Raw genomic sequence first — 22,493 nt, forward strand, 5'->3', positions numbered from 1 at the left:
ATTTTACCAAGACCTCAGTGTGCTGTGGGTCTCATAATCACAGTGTAACGTCTTTGTGCTGTTATCATTAGAGTTAAATCTGAGGTTATGAGAGTTAGGGGGAGTGATGAATGTCTGGCGGGGATGAAAGAGCTCCTCTTTGTTTCTGGATCCCCTCGGCTTATGACAGAGTTATTGGTAGTGGTAGGGAGATATTGGAAATGGTGGACCACTGGGTAGCCTTGCTTTGTGTGGTGAGGGTCGATTTAATCAGCTTTAATTAGCATGACACTGAAAAAAATTAACAAAGGAGTGTTTATGTGACCTGAGCTGACCAGGCTTTAAAGAAGCTGCAGTAAATAACAAATCTACTCAAAGTTATTCCTGTACTTTAAATCTGTGCTCTATTAACAGTGAAGCTCAAAGGACACAGCTTTACCTGTTACATACTGTCAGCCATTAAATGTGCATTAACACTGCTCTCTGGTGGTGTGACTGTAGTAATGGCACAGTGCCCTCAGACTCCCTCATCTTGCTGCTGCAGTGACGACTTTTCCATCAGAGAATAAATAGGTCAGGGATTTCTAACTTCTTTTGTGCATTCATTGAATGACAGTGTCACGTACTGCTGACCGTTCTTGTCCTAGTGGATAATAATTGACTCAGGCTTCAGTTGGTGGTTGAACGAAAACGGAAAATAATTATTTTAGTTAGTATATATAAAGTTATAGTTGATTTGCATATTGTATAAAATGAAAATATATGGCAGCTTCAATCTCAAACACAGCACACATTAGTACTATTACTACTACACATTAGGACTATTTACTATCCTCCGATTTCAGTTTGTACATGTAAAATGAATGTTTACCAAGAGCTATGGCTACGACTCGCTACAGGTAGTTAGAGCACACAATGTGGCTCATACTCTGCGCAGGGCGTACTTGTATATGACAGTAGGAGCAAACATTTGTGATCTTCTTATCTGTGTTTGTGAGCAGAGGCAACACCTTTTTTCGAGTAGGATTTCCAGCTGATCAATGGATGTCCAAAGCAGCAGCTTGAATTCTTGTTGAAATGATCAGTTGAATAATATGAAGTCATTAGTAAGAAATTGATTGATAATGTCCTGAAAAATTAGACTTTTAGAATAAATCACCTTTGGGGTCTGTGGGTACCCCAGTCGGTAGGATGAGGGTGTTATAGAGTATTTTACAGCGGCTTGAACATGGCTCAGCCAATCATAATGAAGGACTGGAACTACCTGTTTCATGATGTAGAATTCAGAAAGTGCAGACATTGACGCCTCCCTCAAGATGACTTGTAATTTCTTTGGTGATCCCTTTCCTTGTAGCTCCATCATCCAATGACGCTGACATTCCCATCAGCCTCAGCTGCACTTTGTGTTTAATGCTAATTGGCTTGAGTTACTACGCTAACACACTGAACTCAGATGATCTACATGTTAATCATTATACCGGTTGATAATTCAGCTCAAAGCACAGCTGTGTCTCACAGAACAAACAAAGATTCAAGAATAATCTGAAAGGTAAACGTAATTATGTGTAAGGGAATTTATACTTTTCTTATTTACTACCTGGGTAATCATCTCACAACACTTTAGATTTACCTTGTGTCCCGACGTGGTGGTCCTGACCCTCAGGTTGGGAACCACATGTCTAGGTAAGCTGTTCTTTAAAAGATGCACATTGTGAAATGAAGGTTTATATGTCGTTTTATTTTACAGATAGCATGTTTGAGAAGCTCAGAATACACCATAGACATACCAGAGGCAATTTCAAAATGACTATAAATGGATATCTAACTTTTAAAGTGTCTGTGAGGAGGAAGTCATTTAAAAAGCTAGAGGCAGTTCATCTCATGTGCAGTTTTAACAAATGCAAATGCAGACATTAGACAGCACAATACCACCATTATATCAGAGCGCGTTCTGCAGAGCCCAGGACACCTGACACTTGTTTACGGATACAAGGCGCCAGAAAGCACAGGGCAACCGCTCTCTGCCAGCTGGTTCAAGTATCCAACCTGTGGGCCAGGAGGTTTTGCGTAACATAGCCTGGGGTTCCTATTGATAATAATTCCTAGGTGGAGATGGATGGCTGATATGAGGGGAAGTCTCCGGTCGGGCCTCCAGCTCTGCATAGTCATCTCTGGGGTCAGATGTGACCCAGTGACCCTCGGAGGGGAGATCAGTCCAGGCCAAGAAAAGGAGAGAGGCCCTCATGACATTCATCTCTCTGCTTGAGAAATATTAACTGATGCAGCTTTCAACTGAAGGAGCAACAGGAGAAAATTAACATCATGGGAGATTTTAAATCTACTTGTTTATTTTTTTGTTACTTTTAGTCACCTGAAAATAGCATTTAACCACAGTTACAGACTTTTGTTGCTTCCAAAACAGTTGGCTTATCATCTAGTGGTCTATGAAAACAGAACTGCTTAGAATGAAAAAAAACCCCAACAAATCTGTTTCCTTTAGATATTGCTGTCTGATTGGCCTTTGACTCAACAACTATAAAACAGACAGTCTCCAGTCTGTGTGAGACGGGCAGGAAAGGCTGGCTTGTTGAAGGTGACCGGAGAGTCTGACCAGTGTTTTGTGCCAAATCAAATTTCCTGCCCTAAAAGAAAAACAAGCTTATCTTTTACTTTTCATTGACAGAAGCGCCCCCCAAGACGTAGCCATTTTTAAAGATGTATCTGGCCACTTAAACTCAGTGTATTATGTAAACTGACACAACTTACACTTTCCAGCCATCATTTTTTAATGCAGCTGGGGTACAAAGTTCATAACAGTGAAAGGTGTCCTCTGCTTTTACTGGTGACAGCAAACTGTTAAAAGTTTCCCCAATCAGCTCATGAAACAACAAGATAGAGTCCAATGTCACACATAGGCGTTTCTTCCAAACTGCCTCGGCGGCTCTCCTGGTTCCTTCTGGAGGCTGACGATCTTGCTGTGCTTGTTGCGTGCTGTAGCAAGTGATGCAGCTGCGGAGTAGGAGTATTCAGCTCTGCAGAGAGACAAAACAAGAATAAGAAATGAAAACAAAAACATACTGTATGTTAAGGGAAGCACCCATTGGCATATGACCTTAGTAGAATACACAATAAATGAGACACAATTTGAAAGTAGCAATGCCATGCTAAAATTGTTCTCTTTAGATAGTAAAAACTGCTAAACAGTAAATTTTAATTGCATTTTTATCTCCCTTCTTTCTATTTGTCTTAGCTTTTTTGCTGAATCCACAGTTTAACACGACTGCAGTCTACAGCCATGCTAGCAGCTGTGTAAAGCTGTACTTAGGCACAGCTAAATGCTAACGTCTGCATGCTAACATGCTGATGTTGACCATGTTTACTGTCATAGTTTAGCGTGTTAGCATGCTAACTTTTGCTAATTAGCACGAAACAACACAGGTGTAGATCCGAGTCACATGACTTCAACTTGAGTCAGACTCGAGTCACAAATTTGATCACTTAAAGCATGACTTGACAGAATTCAAAAAGACTTGCACCTCAACTTTGACTATAGTCTCGCTCACCAGACGTTTCTCAAGAAAAGAAAGGTCTGGCTGGGCCGACTCTCACTTTAAGATTGGAGAAAAAAACGCCCCGGCTGCTTGTATTTCTTTCAACCAATCACAATCCTTCTTCAGCAACGGTGCGCTTGCAAAAATATTGCCGGGGGAAACAGGTTTTGGTGTAACACGCCCACAAAAATATCGCCTACAGGACGCGAACCATGGCAGAAAAATGGCTACATCCCCGCAAGATCAAACACCGCAAAAGTTAGTAAAGCACGTGTTGAAAACGGTTGAAAACTGCTACGCAACCGGAGGTGGTAGGGCAGGACTTCAGCAGGTGGCTCGTTCCGCCCAATGAGAGGCTGATCTAAGCAGCGAACTTCCGCCCACTCAGACTACTTTGACTATGACACTAATGACTCTTAACTTCACATCAATTCATTGCCCTTTATTTGTTGAATCAACTAACAAGAACACGATTTAGTCTCAGCCAGTCAACACTAAAGACCCCAGATTATCCATTTTGTTTGATACAATCCGAAAGTGTCCAATCAAGTTGCAAGAGAGAACCAGGAAGGTATAACGCTATGTTGCTAAGAGGCTGTTGGAAAAAATCATACCATGATCATTTTGTTTGCGTACAAAAACTACACAGTGGTCAACAATACAAATTGCAATATGCGAAATGTTCGCGTAAGAAATTACAATTATTAATTTCAAAAAGCATTCATGGTAATTTGATTGATTGATTGATTTGTAAATTTAATATATTGTTGTTCTTTTGTTTGAATGGCATTACATTGAGTGAAGAAAGCGTTATGACTTATTCAGGACTTGAGACTCAAAGTTTAGGACTTCAGACTTGTTAGTCTCTCTTTGGGACTTAAGTTCAAAGACTTGAGACCTACTTGTGACCTCCCAAACAATGACTTGTTCCCATCTCTGCTAAACAATAAATGGGCTCCATCTGAGGCTGAAAGTCATTAGTTTTGCGGGTATTCAGTCATAATGGACAGTTTTTTAAATGATCTGATGACAACGCTAAAAGAAAAGGGATCATCAAAGTTATTAGTACATCCCGTGAGCACCGTGAATGTTTCAATGTTTCTGAAAAAATCATAGCGGTCCATCCAGTGGTGGTTGAGTCTGGCTGCTAGTGTGGCTAAGAATACTTGCATGGAGCCCCATTTTAAAACACTTAAGTAGAACAAAGAATTGAGGAGATGTGACTTAAAGTGTGACATCCACAACAAAGTGACCACCCACCAAATATCTGTAAACCTCATGTACTGGCCTGAGACCAAATCCTGCTAAATATTTCTAAGGGAAAGTTATCACTATTTTCCAGATGCAACATTTCCCTATAGGTTCCCTCAGTCAAGGTGACTTTGACTTGGGAAAGGTTCTTATTGCTGGACTGCAACAAAGGAAACATTCAGCTGTCAACAGCCACATTACTAATCAAAATGATGATCATGTAACCTGCCCTGTAGGTTCAGCAATTATGAGACAAGATGTTGAGAGAGATTACTGGATGTTTGTTACTGTAACCGTCTCTCCATTTCAGTTAAAGTCATTATTTAAATTGCTTGATTGAGTTAGGAACTCAGTGCAGTTTAGAATCCGTCCAAATCAGATTTCCACTAAGCCCTTGTTGCTGATGACAGATGTGGGATCACATTGCTAGCATCCAGCATGTTGGAAAAATGGAGCAACGTGCCTGAGACTGAAGCCTTCAGACAAGGAGAGACAGAAGACAAGTCCTCCGAGGATACACAGCACCGATCCAGCCCAGCCGATGAAGAGAGCTGCTCCCAGCTCAAACCTGAAGGGTTAAAGTGGAGAAATTTACGACTGGACTTCCTTTCATCTGAATGTGGTTTTGATCCGCTGTCAAACGAGCCTTTCTTTTAATCCTGAATACTTACTTTTGGGCAACAAAGAGGGGGTCAAAGAAGTCAGTTGTGATCCTGTGAGCATATATAGAACATGCAGTCATGCAGCAGAGGCCTGCGGAAAGAAATAAGAGGATTTCTACTTCCTACTGAAATCAAAGCAGAAAGAGTTTATAACGTAATTCAGTTAAATGCTCATTTATTCCAAAGTTGAACAGCCTCCTAAAATGCAGTTCAAATCATGCATTCTCTGTAAATCCAGACACAAAGGATGGTAATCGGCATGGGTTGTACCGCTGAGGATGAAGTGGAAGCCTGAGAGGACGGTCAGACGAGCCTTGGTGGTCTCCGAGCCTCCTATTTTCGTGCACTTCATTCCTACCAAGGCCAAGATGGCACCAAAGAACCCCAGACAAACGGAGGCGATCATCAGACCCCGACACACCTGGATATAGGCTTCATGAGAGACACAGAACAGGGATGCATGCTTTAAACCAGTGGTTCCCAGCCTATATGTCTTGTGAAAAAAAGTTATTTCTCAAACTAAGAATTTCACATATTTTAACAAATTTTCTTCTGTCTGAAACACTCCACTTTAGTGCCTGTCTCTTTAGGCCCCACTTCCATAAAAGCCCATCTGCTCTAATGAGTCATTGCTTCTGGGTCTTTCACATCTGCACTCTCGGCCGCTGACTCACTATCATTGCAAACTCTTCACACTCGGACATGTTCCAGCTGAAATTTGACATGAAACTGGGGCGACATAAACAACATCGGCAACCAAGATTCCATGTTTCCCTGACATTAGCATATAGCTTCAGTTACAGTAGCAGTGTAGGCTCCATAATATTAACACTTTAAGTAGCTTCATTGAAGCAGATGACCATATTAAAAAATAATGCCGACGCCAGCTTGTTGGAAATGGTGAAAACAGAATATTCAGAACGGTCTTTAACTAGCAGGGATTACTTTTACACAACCAAATTCAGTATGAACATCCGACATTGTAACATGACAGAAAATAAGGAAAAGTAACAGGTCGTTTTTAAAGAAATAGTTCAACATTTTACACACTTTTTAACATACCCACTTTGTAGCAGTTAGATAAGTACATAAATAGCACTCTTATGTCTGTATGCTAAATGTAAAGCTACATCCGGCAGTTGGTTAGCTTAGTTTGGCTTAGCTTAGCTTAGCTTAGCTTAGCTTGGAAATGGAGAAAAGGCTAGCCTGGCTCTTTCCAAAGGCAACAAACCATAGCTCACCAATAACAACATTATATCTTGTTTTAATTTATACCAGAAGTTTGAACACCACAAGCTCAGCTAAGCCAACAGTCTTCTTGCTGTAGCTTCATATTTAGCATACACACATGAGAGTGGTATTGATCTTCTCAACTCAATGCAAGAAAGTAACAAAAGTTATTCTTAATAATGTGACTGCTTATATGTAAAGTTGTCGTTTGTAGTGACAAACCCACAGAGAATTATCACCTATTACCACTGGACTTATTTATCAGGTGAACACAAACACGACTCCAAATTAATGCTAATGTCGCTTGATGTGTAAATTGGCAACTGTTTTGCAAACACGTCAGCCATATCAACTTAAAAATGTATATTATTATTATTATTATTTATATTATTAATATTATTGTTATTGTTATTATTATTGTTATTATTATATAGCACTTTTCTGGATACTCAAAGATGTTTTACAGAGAAACAACAAAAAAAAACCCACCTAGAAAACAAACAAAACAAAATATATATAGTGTGTTCACAGCTTGTTTCTGCTGCCCCCAAGTGTCCAAAAAGTTATTACAGGTTTAAAGTGTGAGTGATTTCCCTGATTTTATTATAGCAGATGTGAAAATCTTTTTTTCACAAGAAAAAAGATTTGAAATTTACAGATTTTTTTTAACCATTCAGTGACCCCTCAGTTTCATCTTGGCACCTTTTGGGAACTGCTGCTTTAAACCAAAGGCTTGGAGGAAGAGGACAGGAGTTTAAAGCATAGCGCCTATATGAATTAGAATTTATTTTATCAACTGCAGGTACAGACTAATAAGAAGTGGTGTCTTTGAAACTGTACAAATGTTTCAAATTGCCTCAAGACAAGCCTTAGAGTTAGAGCATGTCAAAGCAAACATTTCCTTATTGTTACTGGCAACTAATGGGAAGTGACAAGTGACCTCTATGACAGTATGACTTTCTCAGATTGCTTCATTCGGACACATTAGCAGGCTGTATCAGTCCAGCTCAGCTCGTTCACTTACGTATGCCTTTAGTGGCCTTTAACTTTAAATGTTGTTCGTGGCCTGAAACCGGAGTCAGAGAAGGAAATATCAAGTTCCAAATGCATTTATTTACAATGGTGGTCATTCATCCAAAAACAACAGGTGTTTTGGGCGTCAGTGCTTCGGTTGGATGGATAACTACAGATGCACAGTTCCTCAGAAACACACACAAAGTACGATTTATCTCAGCTGCCTGACCTCAGAAAGACAACATCAACAACCACGGTCATCTCACAACTCACCATCCAGAGCCAGCATCGAGGGAAAGTCCTTGCAGTTGGACACACCGGTGGAATCAGTCACACACGTTTTCCATAGGTTGGACCAGAAGGTCGCTGTGGTGATGACCGTCCCGTCTACAGAGGACACCTTCCAGTAGTCTGTAGGCAGAGTGGACGACACCAGGATCCACCCTGAGATGGTCAGAATAAATGCAACGATCTCTGTTGCCATGTTGCCCATTCTCCCTGTGGCTTGGAGGTCCGGACTGGGACAGGACAGAGATCTTTCCCTCAGGAGTGACACAGAGAGGAGGTGGGAGGGTCGGTCCTGGACAGGTGCGTCAGCATTGGCTGTTCTGCAGAATTTTGCTTCTCCTCCACCTGCTCCACCTTAGAACCAGTACTTTAAAGTGCATGTCATTCACTGACACACAATCAGCTGCTGTATATTGTGTTGGTGTGTGGTGGTGGCAGGATGGGGGGTGCACACGCTAGTCATCACTCCACACAGTGTGCATAGGGTCTGCAAGGGGATCTGCAGGAGGAGGAAGTCTTTAATTGAAAGGATCTGAAAAGTCTTTGACAGAGGAGGAACACAAGATGAGGAACAGAGATAGGAGAGATTTGACTGAATGAATGAATTGTGTTTTTCTTATGCTTTTTTCCATTGCAGTTCAGTTTGGATTCTTATCGCAATGCTACATGAGCACTTAGCAGTCGAGAACTTCACGTCATTATTATATCAGCAGCGCTAAATAAAGGCAGTGCAACTGGTTAGAATATTATTCCTTACTGGTTTTACAGCATTATAGCTTCATTAGGTGGCAGGAAGGAGAGAATACTTTAAGCTACCTGAGAGGACATTTCCTGCTCCTAGTTATACTAACTGTGTTCCACTACCCATACTACCATGTATGCCACAAAAAGATTTAGTATGTCCCCATTTTGGCTATTCTTACCCACAAGCCTCTGCGCAACAGGAAGTACATCACAATGACTGGACTGCAAACAGATGACAGCTTGACAGCTGATTGATAGGTGTCAGAAGCTGCAATGATGGATGACAGTGCATTTAAGTGACTGACAACTGGTCAAAGAGTAATAATAGGATTAGAAATGGTTGAAGTGAAGGAAATAATCATAAAAATTACCACCAACACAAGGACATAACTACGACAATAACAATGACAGAGAAATGTATGTGTAATTTCTTTGTTGTAAATATGTTAGAATCCACAATGAATGCAGTTATAACTTAGAAGTTCAAACTATATGCATTGCAAAGTAGCAACAGTAGAGCTCTCTGGGTCACTCTCGAGCGAGCAAATGCTGTTTTGTTTTGTCTCCAAGGTAAGAGATATATGAGCAAGAGAGTCGAAGTTCAGGGTGTAATATTATGAGACAGTAGTATATCCTGATTGTGTGCATACTACATTCAGCAGTATGTACTTCATGAGGGCTGCTGCAGTACTTACTTAAAGTAAAAAGTTGTCGGGTCATTAGGTAATTTTTTGGGGTCATTTTGTGCTTTTGTGTCTCTTCTTGGTTGGTTTGTGCCTTTTTGAGGTTGTTTTACCCATTTTTAAGTTATTTTGTATCTCTTGGCAGTTCCTTTGTGGTCTCTTTGTGTCCCTTGCTGGTCAGTACGTGGCAGTTTGATTGACATTTTGCAGGTGAAGGCTGGTGGGAGGGTTACACACACTGGGCCCCTGGGCCTGTGCCCGTCAGGCCTATTCACTAATCCAGTAGACAGGAAATAGTTCCTACATGAAACTGCTCACAACAAGGTCTGTGGATTATCTTGAGTAATCAGGTCATGATTTCTGGAAAGAGACATTGCTGTATGTTTGATTTTGAGGTGAACTGTTCCTTTAAGAGCACACCAAGTGATTAAGTTGAAATGTTATTGCAGTAGGCTGACATGATTTGATTTATTACATAATTGTCATTAACAGTAAGAGGAGCATAAACAAACCAGAGAAGCCTAAGTCAAAAAATACCCCCACAGGCTAGATTACTGTCTGATAAGACACTCAGGTGGCTTCCTGCTGTCCTGTCTCAGCTGCCGAGCAAACAGCTAGTTTCAAACTGGGATGCAAACAGTGACAGGAAGGTGAGTCAGAGGAAACACAATCTTTTCCTTCAGTAAAGATTGAGGGAACTCATAAAGTAATTGAAAGGCAGTCATAAATTTACAGATAAAAAATATAACATGTTGAAGTGTGAGAGCATGATTAATCCTCTGAGCAGAACGAGGCAGTGAGCCTGGAGATAAAAGACTATATACATATGATGTGATACTCAGGTGGCTTCCTGCTGTCCTGTGCCAGCTCACTAAGGGTTGCCAAGCAAGCAGCTAGCTTTTTAGTTTTAATCAGTGGCTGCAGGGTCTGTGCTTTGCCACTAGTTTTAGTTGTATTGATCATTTTGATGCTTTTTGGAATAGGAGGGACTTGTGTAAAAGAGATCATCTTCACCTCAACAAAGTGGGCACACGTTTGCTCACTGCAAATTCTGTGTCTATTATTTCTTTTTATTTTGTCAAATGACCTTGATCTCTTCATGATCACAAATTTTTGTCTGTTACAAGACGATCCCGTCCCCCTACTTGAAGCCTCAGAATATGTTTACACTTTTATTAGTGAGTTTGCTGAGCTGGTTTCTGAAATGCTACCTCGTTTTGATCAGCCGCTCATTGTTGGTGATTTCAATGCATGTCTGCTGCCCCTCTGACCAACTGGGCCGGGAGTTTGTTAGTCTGTTAGAGTCTTTTAACTCAGCATGTGGTTGGTCTGGTCCTACTCACACAAAAGGTCATACTCTTGATCTTGTGTTATCTTAATTCTAGAGTACCCAGATATCAAATGTGTAGATCCCTTTTTCTCTGACCACCAGTGTCTTATGTTTAATATTGTGCTTCCTAATGTTGTTTGTCACCCTGTTCCTAAAAGGAGAGCTAGAATCTATGCCCTGGATTAGTGACAGTATTTGTGAGCTTAAGCTAAAGTGCCGCAAGGTGGAACGTTTGTGGAAAGTGTCAAAATGCTCAGTTCACTTGGACACACTCAGGTCTCTTTTGAGAATTTTCAATGCAGAGGTTAAAAATTCTAGAGCTGCATGGTTTGCCTCTCTTATTGAGACAAAACAGTCCAACCCAAGAACGCTGTTCAACATTGTGAGCCGTGTCAATGATTTCAGATGCCACCCCTGACAAATGCAAAGAATTTCTTTCATTCTTCAGACATTGCATCTCTCCTCCAGATTCCCCAATCACGGCCATGTTCAGAATCCCTCTGTTCTTTTGCTCCTATTTCGTTAACCTCTCTAGCTGACCTGGTAATGAAGATGAAGCCCTCAACCTATCCTTTAGATTTTCTCCCTGTAAAATTTTTAAAGGAAGTTTTTACCACAGTTTCCCCTTATGTTTACAAACTTAAACTGCTCTCTATCAACTGGTTCTGTTCCTGTGTTTTTTAAGACTGCCGTGGTTCAACCACTTTTAAAAAGGCCGTCTCTTGAGCCGTCTGATCCTAATAATTATAGGCCCATTTCTAATCTCCCATTTTTTTGGCAAAGGTTTCAGAAAGGATTGTAGCGGATCAACTTCTGGCTTTCATAAATGACAATAAGATCTTTGAGAAATTTCAGTCTGGTTTCAGAAATAAATCACAGCACTGAAACTGCTAAGGTTTTAAATGATTTGCTACTATTAACCGATGCTGGCCATGAATCCATTCTGTCTCATCTTTTGAATCACTTCTAAAAATCTAGGATTGAGGGAACACAAACTAATTGAAAGGCAATCATAAATTTACAAATAAAAATATAACATGTTGACATGTGAGAGCATAATTAATCCTCTGGCAGAATGGGGCAGTGAGCCAGGCAGGCTACTAATTAATTAAATTCCTAATCTTGTGCTGAAAAACTGTTTACAGTGTTGTAGGTCACCCCATTTTATTGCAGAGCTTTTTCAAACAAGGATTAGATCTTAATCTCTGTTTGAAGAGAAAGAGGGATTGTTTCCGGGGGAAAATAATTACCCCAAACATTTCCAGACACTGTTGCACTGCAGCGACCCTGATCCTGGTGCAGTTTCTGGGGTCATAAAATGGGCACAGGTACATTGTCCCGAGTCAGCATTCCAGGAAAACTAAACCCAGGTGTTGTAATGTCAGTGAACGACAGTGAGGAGGTGCTGAGAACATTGTTGCGTAAATCTCTAGATATTTGATGCCTTGATGCGTTTCCATGGCCGCTGTTGCTGGGTAATCTCAGAGGGCCTAATCCTATAAATCTGCTAATGAAAGGGCAGCAGCTGGAACAGGTTGTTATCTGTGTTAACCTGTTGATGACATCCCATTAAGGGCACAAATATGATAGGATGATGATCTAAATCTTTCCATTGAATGGAAAATCATTCATTTCTAATGCAGGACAAATGTGTATAGCTTTCTTGATGACACACTTTTAGTGCAGCCTAGCAGGATGATGCAAAATATGACACAAACCTATTTTATTATTATTATTTTAATGTTTTAAATCATCAGTAAAATCAGCAATTGAACACACAATAAGCAGCAGAACATAGCTCAGCAATGACCTAAAATTAATATAAAATAAGATGCAGCTGTTGCAGTTAAAGTTATAAAGTTTATAAAGATGGGTTTTAAAATCAGGTTTAAATTCTGTAATGGAGTCCAGTGTGCAGATGTAAGGTGAGAGTGAATTCCAAAGTTTGGGTGCAGCATAGTAGAGGGCCCTGGCACCCATTATGCTGAGGTTGGTGCCTGGTGGTGCCAGCAGACCTGCTGATAAAGACTGCAGGGAGCAGGGGGTGGGTGGGGGGTGTAACTCTGAAGGAGGTCTGTGACAGCAGCAGGGGAAAGACTATGAAGGGATTTAAATGTTAAAAATAAGAATTTGGGTGTAAAATGGCTCTTTTGATACTAAAGGCTGTCGACCCCTGATCTAGCCCCATCATCAGGTCAAATATTTGATTTGTGTAACGCCATGGTTTGTGAGCAAACACCTGCAAAACTAATGTCACTCCCATCAGCCTCTGCTGTACTTTGTGTTTAGTGTGAATTAACAATGTTAGCATCGCCACTATGCTAAACATCAGCATGTTAGCACTGTCACTGTGAGCATGTTAGTATGCTGATGTTAGCATTTAGCTTAAGCACTGTTGTGTCTGAGTACAGCCTCGTAAAGAGTTGCTAGCATGACTAAAGCTTTGGTCAAGTTTACATTTGTGCGAGGATGACTTGGTGTGGCAGGAGCTGGATATTTCAGCAGTTTATCGAAAACATCTTGTTAAGTATTTTGAATTATCTCATTGTGTGCTAATCAGATAGCACGTTCAGCTGCATCATATAGTGTCAAAGCAAGTAGACTATGTAGCAAGACTATGCAAGTTTAATTTTTGGTTCACTGTGGGGGTATACCAGCATTCATTTACCAAAGACAGACAAATATGCGCTATAAACAAAGCTTAAGATGAATTTGACTGATAGCATTATTATCATTAATTACTGTTCAGATTTTCTATAGGTATTGTGATAGTATCATTCGCACAAATTCTTTTGACCATGATAATTGTGTGGTGAAAATCTGATATTGTGCCAGCCTGGGTTCACTGTGTAAGACCTTGGCTTCTTGACCTCTCATGTCCCCTCTGTTTCCATCTTTTATCAGTTACAGTCAGTATGTTGAAATCACCAACCTACAGCTTCTAGCCCACTGAAACGTATACTCTCAAATTTGTGGGCAAGACAGTTTTCTTGACTTTAGACGATAGTTCTCCTCCGTGGCTTGAGGATATTTACCACTCAATCCTCATGTGAAACTTCCACATCCCTTTGTTCTTTTGCTAATTTAACTATAAAGCTGGTCGTGTTGGTTGAGATTTTCAGTCATCCAGGTAATTCTAAGTGCTATATCGAAGGCAACTGGACTTGGTTGAGTTTCCTGAAGACGTTTCACCTCTCATTCGAGAGGCTTCATTACTTCTAATTGCCTGGTGGGGAGTCTCAAGCTTTTAACCCTGTGTGTTGTTGAGGTCACATGAGTCGTTGACCCACCCAGCCATCATGTGTGTCGTTAGGATTAGATGGGTCCAGGCGTGAATGGGTGTTAAACTGTGATAAGTGGTCACCTGCTGTGGTTAACAATGGTCGGTCCAGTTTGACATCGATGGCTTCTTTCACTCCTCTTGCAAACCATCTGATGTGAACATTGCTGTCCTCAAAGAAGTGTCCCTTCTCCTTGAGATGTAAATGAACAGCTGAGTCTTCCCCTGAGGAGCTGGCTGTCCTGTGCTGAGCCATGCACTTGTCAAGTGGTTGTTTTGTTTCCCCAATGTACAAATCTGTGCATTCCTGGCTGCACTGAACTGCATACACTTTATTTATCTGCTTTTGTCTCTGTGTTTTGTCCTTGGGGTGAACAAACTTCTGCCTCTGTGTGTTACTGGGTTTAAAGTGCATAGGGGTGTGGTGTTTGTTAAAGATCCTCCTAAGTTTTCCAGATACTTCTGCGACATAAGGAACGACAATGCAGTTTTCATTTTCTTGTCTCTTCCTGTCTGTCTGTTTCTGTGAAGCTAGTCCTTACCAGTCTCTTACAATGGTAGTTGTTATCAAGAGCCATGGGACCCTGAATGCATAGTGATGAACCCATCATGGGGTATTTTTTTATGTTTCCATACTGTTTAGGATATGCTACATTCATTTTTTACACAGTGCTACTTGTAACATTAAATTCCACGTGACTGAAACAATAAGACGTGCTGCTAAATCTTGTTAACTGTAATTAAAATCAAACAAAAAGAGCACTCCTTCCTTTGTGCTCACTGAAAGAAGAAAAGAACCCGGGAGTGTGTGAGAAGAAATAGACCTATCACACGACTGGGATAGCATGGGAAAGGAGTGTTGATCCCCTGCAGATGAATGTTATTGGGCTGAGTTCAGCTGCTTGTAATAATCTCCTGCTGGTTTTTCTCCTTCAGCCCTTTTCCCAGTCGGTGCTGGCTAAACATCAACAGGGGGATAACATGCGAGGTGTGAGGGCTCCAGTCTGTTATCATTAGATTGTTAGTCTCAGGATAATAGTTTACCTTGGTTACATGTGACTGGATTTTTTAAAAAGTTTCCTTGAACACTGAAATAGGAGAGGGGTCAAGGGAGTTTAGTGCTGGGAGAAGAGGAGGGAGGTGTTCTCTACTCTTTTATTGTAGTGCAGGAAACACCTGCAGTGTGTCAGAGGGCATCTGTCATCTGTGGTCTGCTCTTTATTTGTAGGATACTCTCTGTGTGTCTACATCAGGTATCTCTGTGTTTGTGTAAAGGACCAGAAAAACAGCGAGAGACAGAGTGAAAGCAAACAAAGATTTGCTTAAAGGTAACTGTCATGCAGTTATTTCCTTTCACATGGACTAATTATGAACAGAAATTACTCAAGTCACGCACTTTACTACTGCCAAATTGGCACAGTATATTCCTTATCAACAGTGATTTATGTTTACTTTGTTATCATGTGATTAAGTCAGACAGGGCAGCTGCATGACTGTACAAGTTATAGCTTTGTGCATTACTGTGTGTGTGTGAGTGTGAGAAGTAAAGACAGAATCTGCTGAGTAATCCTGACAAGACTGCCTCAGGACATACACAAAGAGGAAGCTCACTTGAACACTTTTTAATTGTTTTGAAGGGAGAGTTCAGATTTTTTTGAGGTGAGGTTGTGACTGTTACATATCCATAGTCAGTGCATTACCTACAGTAGATGTCATTCGACACGCCCCCAGTTTGGAGAAGCAGGCTTGAATCCGACATAGATGCTTAGCAATGTAGAGCTGTGGATGGGATTCAGCAACGAGACATATTTTAGCCACCTAAAAAAAAAAATCACTATTCTAGAAAGTATTTTCACTGCTTCACTTGGCCATTAACGGCTTCAGTTCCCCATCTCCAGACTCCAGACACAAAAACAGTCATTTTAGATAGCTGGACACATGAGCTGCTGGTGTACTGCTGCCTTTATCAGTTGAGTAGTTATTGTGTGACTTGGGTGAATCCAAACTAACCCTTTTGAATACTGAAGTCACGCCATAACACGACCAAAAAAACTGATCAAGGCAGTGGTAGACTCCTGTGTTCAGTAGTGGAGTCTTGCTTTAAAAGGGTGATATAACAGCTTCATTTTCCAGGTGGAAATCACTGACTGACATAAAGGTAAAGCAGTGAAAATACTCTCAATATAGCATACACTTTTTTTTAGGTGGCTAAAATACATTTCATTGCTGATCCCTCCACAACAGTAGATTGCCTAGCTTCTATGTCAAATTCCAACCTGCTTCTCCATTGCTGCTTGTGTGAATGGAGTCCGGTGGCTTTGACGAGAGCATAGATGGGGAACTGAAGCCTTTACCGACCTCCCCACCAAAACAGGCTGTCTGACATTAAAGTACAGCAGTGAAAATACTCTCAGTATAGCGTACACTTATTTTGTCCACATTAAATTGCTTAGCGCCCGTGTTGGACTCCAGCCTGCTACTCCAAACTGGAGGCATGCCGACTGACATCTACTGTAGGTAATGCACTGACTATGGATATATACCCCATAATACCCCACATCAAAAAATCTTAACTATCCCTTTAAGTACTTAAAAAACTATGCTAATGTACTTTGACAGTATATTTTTGAATGACAGCAGATTTACAAACTGGCTCACCTTTCCTCTTACTTTCCCTTTTCTTACACGCCTGTTGAAATAATTCACTGCAACATATTATAAATAACACTATTATACATGATTCAAGTGAGTCATAATGAAACATTTGTGGCCTTAGGTTCATTTTTAGACATTTTCTCCCTCACGTGTGGAGCAGTATTTTAAGGCTTTGCTGTTACATATGAGTAAGACTGCTGAGAATAACTTATCTCTATATCCTCACAAGTCTCTCACATGATGATTGTAAATGTTGCCCACGCCTCGCTGACACTTTGCCAAATAAATCAAGGTAAATATGAGTCAAACTAGTTGATGCTGAATGCACAGCCGACTGTGCGCACTGTTAATATTCTCAGCCAATCACATGAGCGCAGAGCCGTAAAGAGAACCAATTACGTGGCGCGACCGTTGCTCTCAGCCAATCAGGAGTCTCGGGGGTGGGGGCGTTTAGGTGCTTTTTTTGGGTTACTGTCTACCAGTGCTGTTGGCTCGTGTGGCCAGAGGAGCAAACGTAACCTACCTTGGGGGCGCCGAGGGCTATGTAATATGAGTGAAAGCCCAAGTTACGCCACATATCCGGGAGCAGCAGTATTCAAGAGGGGTGAAAGTAGAGGGGAAAGTCCTCTGTGAGTGTGGGCCACCATGGATAAACCCACTAAAGACACCAAGACTAACCCGGCAGCGACGGCGAGCCTTTTGTCCAAGATATTTTTCTGGTAAGTCTGCTTAACGTCCCGGATGATAACTGTTAGCTACAGTTAGCGGGGGATTTAAAATGTGGCTAACACACCGTGATGGGGTTCAAGTGTGAGATTCTCACGGTACCCCACGATGTCATGGACGTATGACTAAGTTATTGTTAACTTATAGAAAACAGAAGTGTTGCTTCCGGGGGCAAAAATAAAGTATGTACATGTTTACCGTTAGTTTGATAAAAGTTGTTTCTCTGTGAGGGAAGATGTGAAACTCCCCCTCACATTGTTCCCCTGGTGTTTATACAATGCCGGGTTCCGGTTTGAATCCCTTGCTGTTGTTACTCACATGTAACAGGAAAGCTGGACATGTGTGCCATCTCTGATACAGGTACACAGAACATAATGTGCTGTATGATAACATCTGGAAGTCGGTTACTTTTTGGTGAGGGTGACATTTCAGTTGTTTAAAGTGAAAAAATGGTCTAAATGTGTTATAAACCTGGGTTAAATGGACATATTGGAGAAGTACCTGTAGTCTAAATATGGAAAAAAATCCACATTATGATGTAAGATTTTAAAGTCTGTGATGAGTGATCGTAGCTGACCAACATACTGGTAATTTCCTCTCAAAGTTGGCACACATTTAGGACTACTCACTTGTTATAAACGTTATCCACACTGCAATATGGCCAAAATGTGTCATAACATACTTTATGAATGAAGCATTGTGGTGCTTCTGCCTAAAAATCATATTCCAGATGTAAGGGAACACACTTGTTTGGTACAGACCCCACCAAAAATCGGACTATCATTTTTTTCAGTAAAAATAAAATGCAAAAATTACAATTGCCACTAAATCACATTGTGACATCTGTCAGAATAATTTCAATATGATCTTTTTTGCATATTGTGTAGCCCCAGTTGCCTGCATTTGTAATTACAACTGTATTAAGAGATAAAAAACAAGATTTTTATTCAGTTTTATCATAAATTTTAATTGTCAATGGTGAAAGCAATTAGATATTTCTACTGATGAATTGCTGATAGTATTTGCTTTTTAAAATGAGCAGATATAATATTAAATGTTTGTGTTTTCTGGTTCTTGTTTGAATGAAATACTACTGGTTGCTATTTATTTCGTAAGTAAAGCATTTTTACACTGTGCCAACCAACCCTGTGATGTGGCTGGTTGGCACAACTGCACTAATTTTAGAAAACATCTGCGAACATTAATACTTATTTATAGCTGAGACCTTAACCGTTAATTTGCTTCTGGTTATGATATTCTAACATAAATTATGCCAGAGAAATACAGCAGAGAGTGAAAAATGTGCCGGCCAACCTTGGTCTCCATCACTTGTAATAAAAACTGTGTAATTATTGTCTTGTCAGATCATAAACGGTTGGTTCAGTACACTTTTCACACTTCATATTTGAAGAGCTGAAAGTGACTCCACTTGCCCACATTATGGTCACGACTTTGTGACTGTCGGATCAATCATCTGAGTAAAATCATGATTTATGCACTGTGCGCATCTCTGTCAAACTCTGAACTCTCCTCCTGATTCCTCTGATTGTTTCTCCATCAGGTGGCTCAATCCACTGTTTCGCACTGGATACAAACGCAGGCTGGAGGAAGATGACATGTACGAAGTGCTCACGGAGGACAGGTCGGAGAATCTGGGACATGATCTGCAGAGGTAGAGAGGCCTTCAAACTCATCTTTCAGCATGGAATTACCACAACAAACAATCATAAGTAGTGTTCACAGTTTAGTTGTACTGTATTCACATCACAGATACCTCATTTTGGCAAAACACAAAGATGAATTACATGTCCCAGTACACTGTGCAAATACTGCCACTTTAGGTTTGACAGCTCACAGTTAAAAGAAATCTTAAAACCCTTGAGACTAAATATATCTAGATGATTGTTTGTGATATCTGCAACTGTGGTATTGTCAGTTAAAATGATAGATCTCAAAGTGGAGGTATGACAACTCAAATCTTAAATAGATATAACTTACGTTTGAGTTACAACAAGACAAAAGATGCTTAACATATCACAAGGATGAGATGTACACAACAGATCCCTCTGAGACATAAGCATGTATTTATAAATATCATTATCAGTCTGACCAAATAAGATGAAGATGTGCAGTGATCTATGATCAGTCAGGCTGTCTTTATGTAACAGGAGATAAAAAATGTATTATTCCCAGTGAATATCTTGAACTGATGTCAATAGGATGAGGCGAACCGACACCACAAATTCCTTGGTGATGAGCTCCTTTCAATTCACAGCACATCCTTGTTGTTGTTGTTGGCTGAACAGCCACTCAGCCAGATTGACCACCACATTGATCACCAAATTTACAAAGCAGGGCGTTGTCTCAGATATCTGAGGATATCAGTGTTGATAAATCAAAACAGAATTGGAAATATCTGCACTTGTCATTCATAATTATCATGAGACAATCTGCATCGTGGAAAACTAGTCCTGGTGATAGGGCTGACACGTTGTGGTCAGCTGTTTGATATACTCATTTGACCAAATTCTCATTGGTCAGGCAGTCATGGGTGTTAGTTAGTGCTTTGGAGGTGCAGCATTTTTTCAGCTGTGATAGTTTGATTGTGTCTGGTTGCTATGATACGAGATGTCTGCGGAAGTAAAAATGGCGACACTAGGTAGAAGTACTTGCTCTGGATGAAGGGAGGGCTGAAGCACGTAGGGAGAGAGGACGTGTGGCGAGCAGTGTTCACAGTACGTGTCCACATGATCCATCATTTCCGTGCTTCCCATTCATTGTCTATATAAGCAGACGTGCAATGCATTCTGGTAGTGCAGCATTGTGTTTTTAGAACCAGGATGCCTACTCCTCGTTTGCATAAAGTCTAATCTAAGCTGCTTTATGTAAATCATGGACCAAGATTCTTTGGTTGACTACAGCCCTACCTGGTGAGAAGTTTCCCCCAAAACTGTTTGTTAAAGCAGAAGATGGTTGTTATCCTGTGACATATTTTTTCTGATAAATGTGAAAACCTCAAATTTGGAGATTTTGTCTGTCATGACATTCTCACACTCTGACCTATCAGGCTTTTGGGAACTTAAAGGTGCCCTGTGGCGTTTTCTTGTAAATCAACAACAGAAACAAAACATTGTGTTTATCCTTAAGGGCCAAACAAACACAATTAATGTTTTTCCCTCCTTATAATACATCTGCACAGCTGTTTTTCCTTCAGTTTGAATCCAGCATTATTTACTGTCTTGTTTATGAGCAAGCAGGCTTCTTCTTCTCTGCCTTTTGTGTCACATCATCATCTGTAGATCAGTGGAGTAACGCAAACCCAGTAACATGGGCCTGTGTTGCATCACCTGCGTGCATACGCACACACGTGTGTTCTTGCGCTCCTCAGGTAACCTTTAAACTATACTAAGTAAACAGTTTTATACCAGTAACAGACTTAAAGAAACTTGTTAGCCTAGTCACAGTAAGGCTGTGTTCAGACTGACTGGAGCCCCAGGTGTAGAATACAGTACTTAAATATTTTAAATTATGCTAAAACATAATGGCTGTATATGTCTAAAATATAATTGGCAGTATAGATATTGGTTCCTTAACTTTTTGGCTAATAATTTTTTAAAAAACTAAGCAATGTCTACTTGCACCCCTCGTTGCTGGTTGCTTTTGTCCCCAAGTTATGACCAGTTCAGAATAAGTTTTTGTGGCCTGAAGAGGTACAATCACTCAATTATTCACAAGAGAAATAAACATCTGGCATAGACAATCAAGTGAAACTGTTTTATATTAAATTGGCTTGCCATCATGTTAGTGATCAGCCAATCTCAAATACCCAACCTAAAAATGTGACCGTTAATATTTTGTTTCCTATAAAAACAAGGATTGATTCGTAAAAAAATCACAATAGGTGGTTATTACCCCAGTCAAATCTCTCAAGTCAAACATTTCCAGCATTATCAGTGGGCTGCCTGCACGGTTGAAGTTTTAATGTTTAACTTCAACAGTGATGGACGACTGGAAAGCAGTCAGGTTAATGATTAATGTATAAATGTAACTCCGATATTGTAAAGCCTTGTGTTTCCCAACATGTTACAACATGTGCCAGCTGCTAACAGAAACAAACAGCTGGAGTTTAGGTCTATCTTTCAAACACAAACGCCCACACAGGAAACTCTCCACATGGATTTCAGACATAAACTCACGTCAACTACAAGGCTGCCAAAGATGAACTGGTTGTGTCCTCCAAATTTGGGGAAAAGCAGGCTTTTTGCCGATTATTAACTCTTAAAGTGTGGACTGAACATTAGCCAGTTTTTAAATTGTACACACAGCTATTGATTACTTGGTTGTTCCATGGTCTGTATTTGTTTTCAGTAGTAATCTTTACATCTTATGGCTGGCTGTTTAATTGACAGTGAATGCTGAAGTTATTAGTTGACAAATGAGCATCAAATCCTGGCCTTCCAGCTCTGTAAGTCATGCATCTTTATTTGTTGGTTGTATTTGTGCACAGTGTTGAAAAGTGCTGAGACAAGTGCATTTTGAACTGTTACTAAAAAAACAGGCAAACGATGCTGTTTTTCAGTGATAAAAATACAATTTGTCCACAGAACACTGGTGGCAGAACAGTTTAAGTAAGTTGCTAAGATTTTATTTATACAGTACTTTAAAAAAGATGTTTGTAAGTGTTCCACAGGACACAGCTACAGAGGAATAAGAGACATACATATACAGTTAGAAACAGAAAGGACAGATGTTCATTCTTTCATTCATTCATTTAGTCCACCTTTATGACTGAGATTTTAGCAGTCTTATAAGTTTAGTGCAAGCAACATGACATTGATCTAATGAACTTAGAGACGACATCAAGTTTGACATATTCAGCCTGTATGGTGACAGAGCCTACTGAATCGCAGGCTATGACGTACGATGCAATAGCTTCCCCATACTTAGCGTGCATGGATGCTGCATGGGTTATTACCTCTCCAACTGTGAAGCACAACACAGAGCGTCACATTATTATATAACCCAATATTTAGTGGGCACTATATACTCCATGCTTCGTCCTTCTTTACACGATCATGGTTAGAGCTGGAGGACACATCA

At 40.4% G+C, this 22,493-nt stretch overlaps 2 protein-coding genes across 2 annotated transcripts in view; one reads left to right on the plus strand and one right to left on the minus strand.

The window, feature by feature from the left end:
• Positions 1-1,743: 1,743 nt before the first annotated feature.
• On the minus strand, positions 1,744-14,212 carry cldn10a (claudin 10a). The gene is made up of 6 exons (XM_050063449.1): positions 14,097-14,212; positions 7,961-8,516; positions 5,714-5,875; positions 5,453-5,534; positions 5,245-5,349; positions 1,744-3,011 (listed from the first exon to the last, which is right to left on the minus strand). The coding sequence occupies exons 2-6, from the start codon at positions 8,178-8,180 to the stop codon at positions 2,885-2,887; spliced, it is 696 nt and encodes a 231-aa protein (XP_049919406.1). The 5' UTR covers positions 8,181-8,516; positions 14,097-14,212; the 3' UTR covers positions 1,744-2,884.
• Positions 14,213-17,159: 2,947 nt separating this feature from the next.
• The window catches only part of LOC126402030 (ATP-binding cassette sub-family C member 4-like), a 41,231-nt gene continuing 35,897 nt past the window's right edge, over positions 17,160-22,493 (plus strand). Inside the window, exons 1-2 of the mRNA XM_050063674.1 lie at positions 17,160-17,386; positions 18,955-19,065. Of these exons, the coding sequence (XP_049919631.1) occupies positions 17,313-17,386; positions 18,955-19,065 (185 nt within the window). The 5' untranslated portion in view covers positions 17,160-17,312. The remainder of the gene's footprint in view (positions 17,387-18,954; positions 19,066-22,493) is intronic.

This window comes from Epinephelus moara, chromosome 15 (genome assembly GCF_006386435.1).
Source record: "Epinephelus moara isolate mb chromosome 15, YSFRI_EMoa_1.0, whole genome shotgun sequence".
NCBI lineage: Eukaryota > Metazoa > Chordata > Actinopteri > Perciformes > Serranidae > Epinephelus > Epinephelus moara.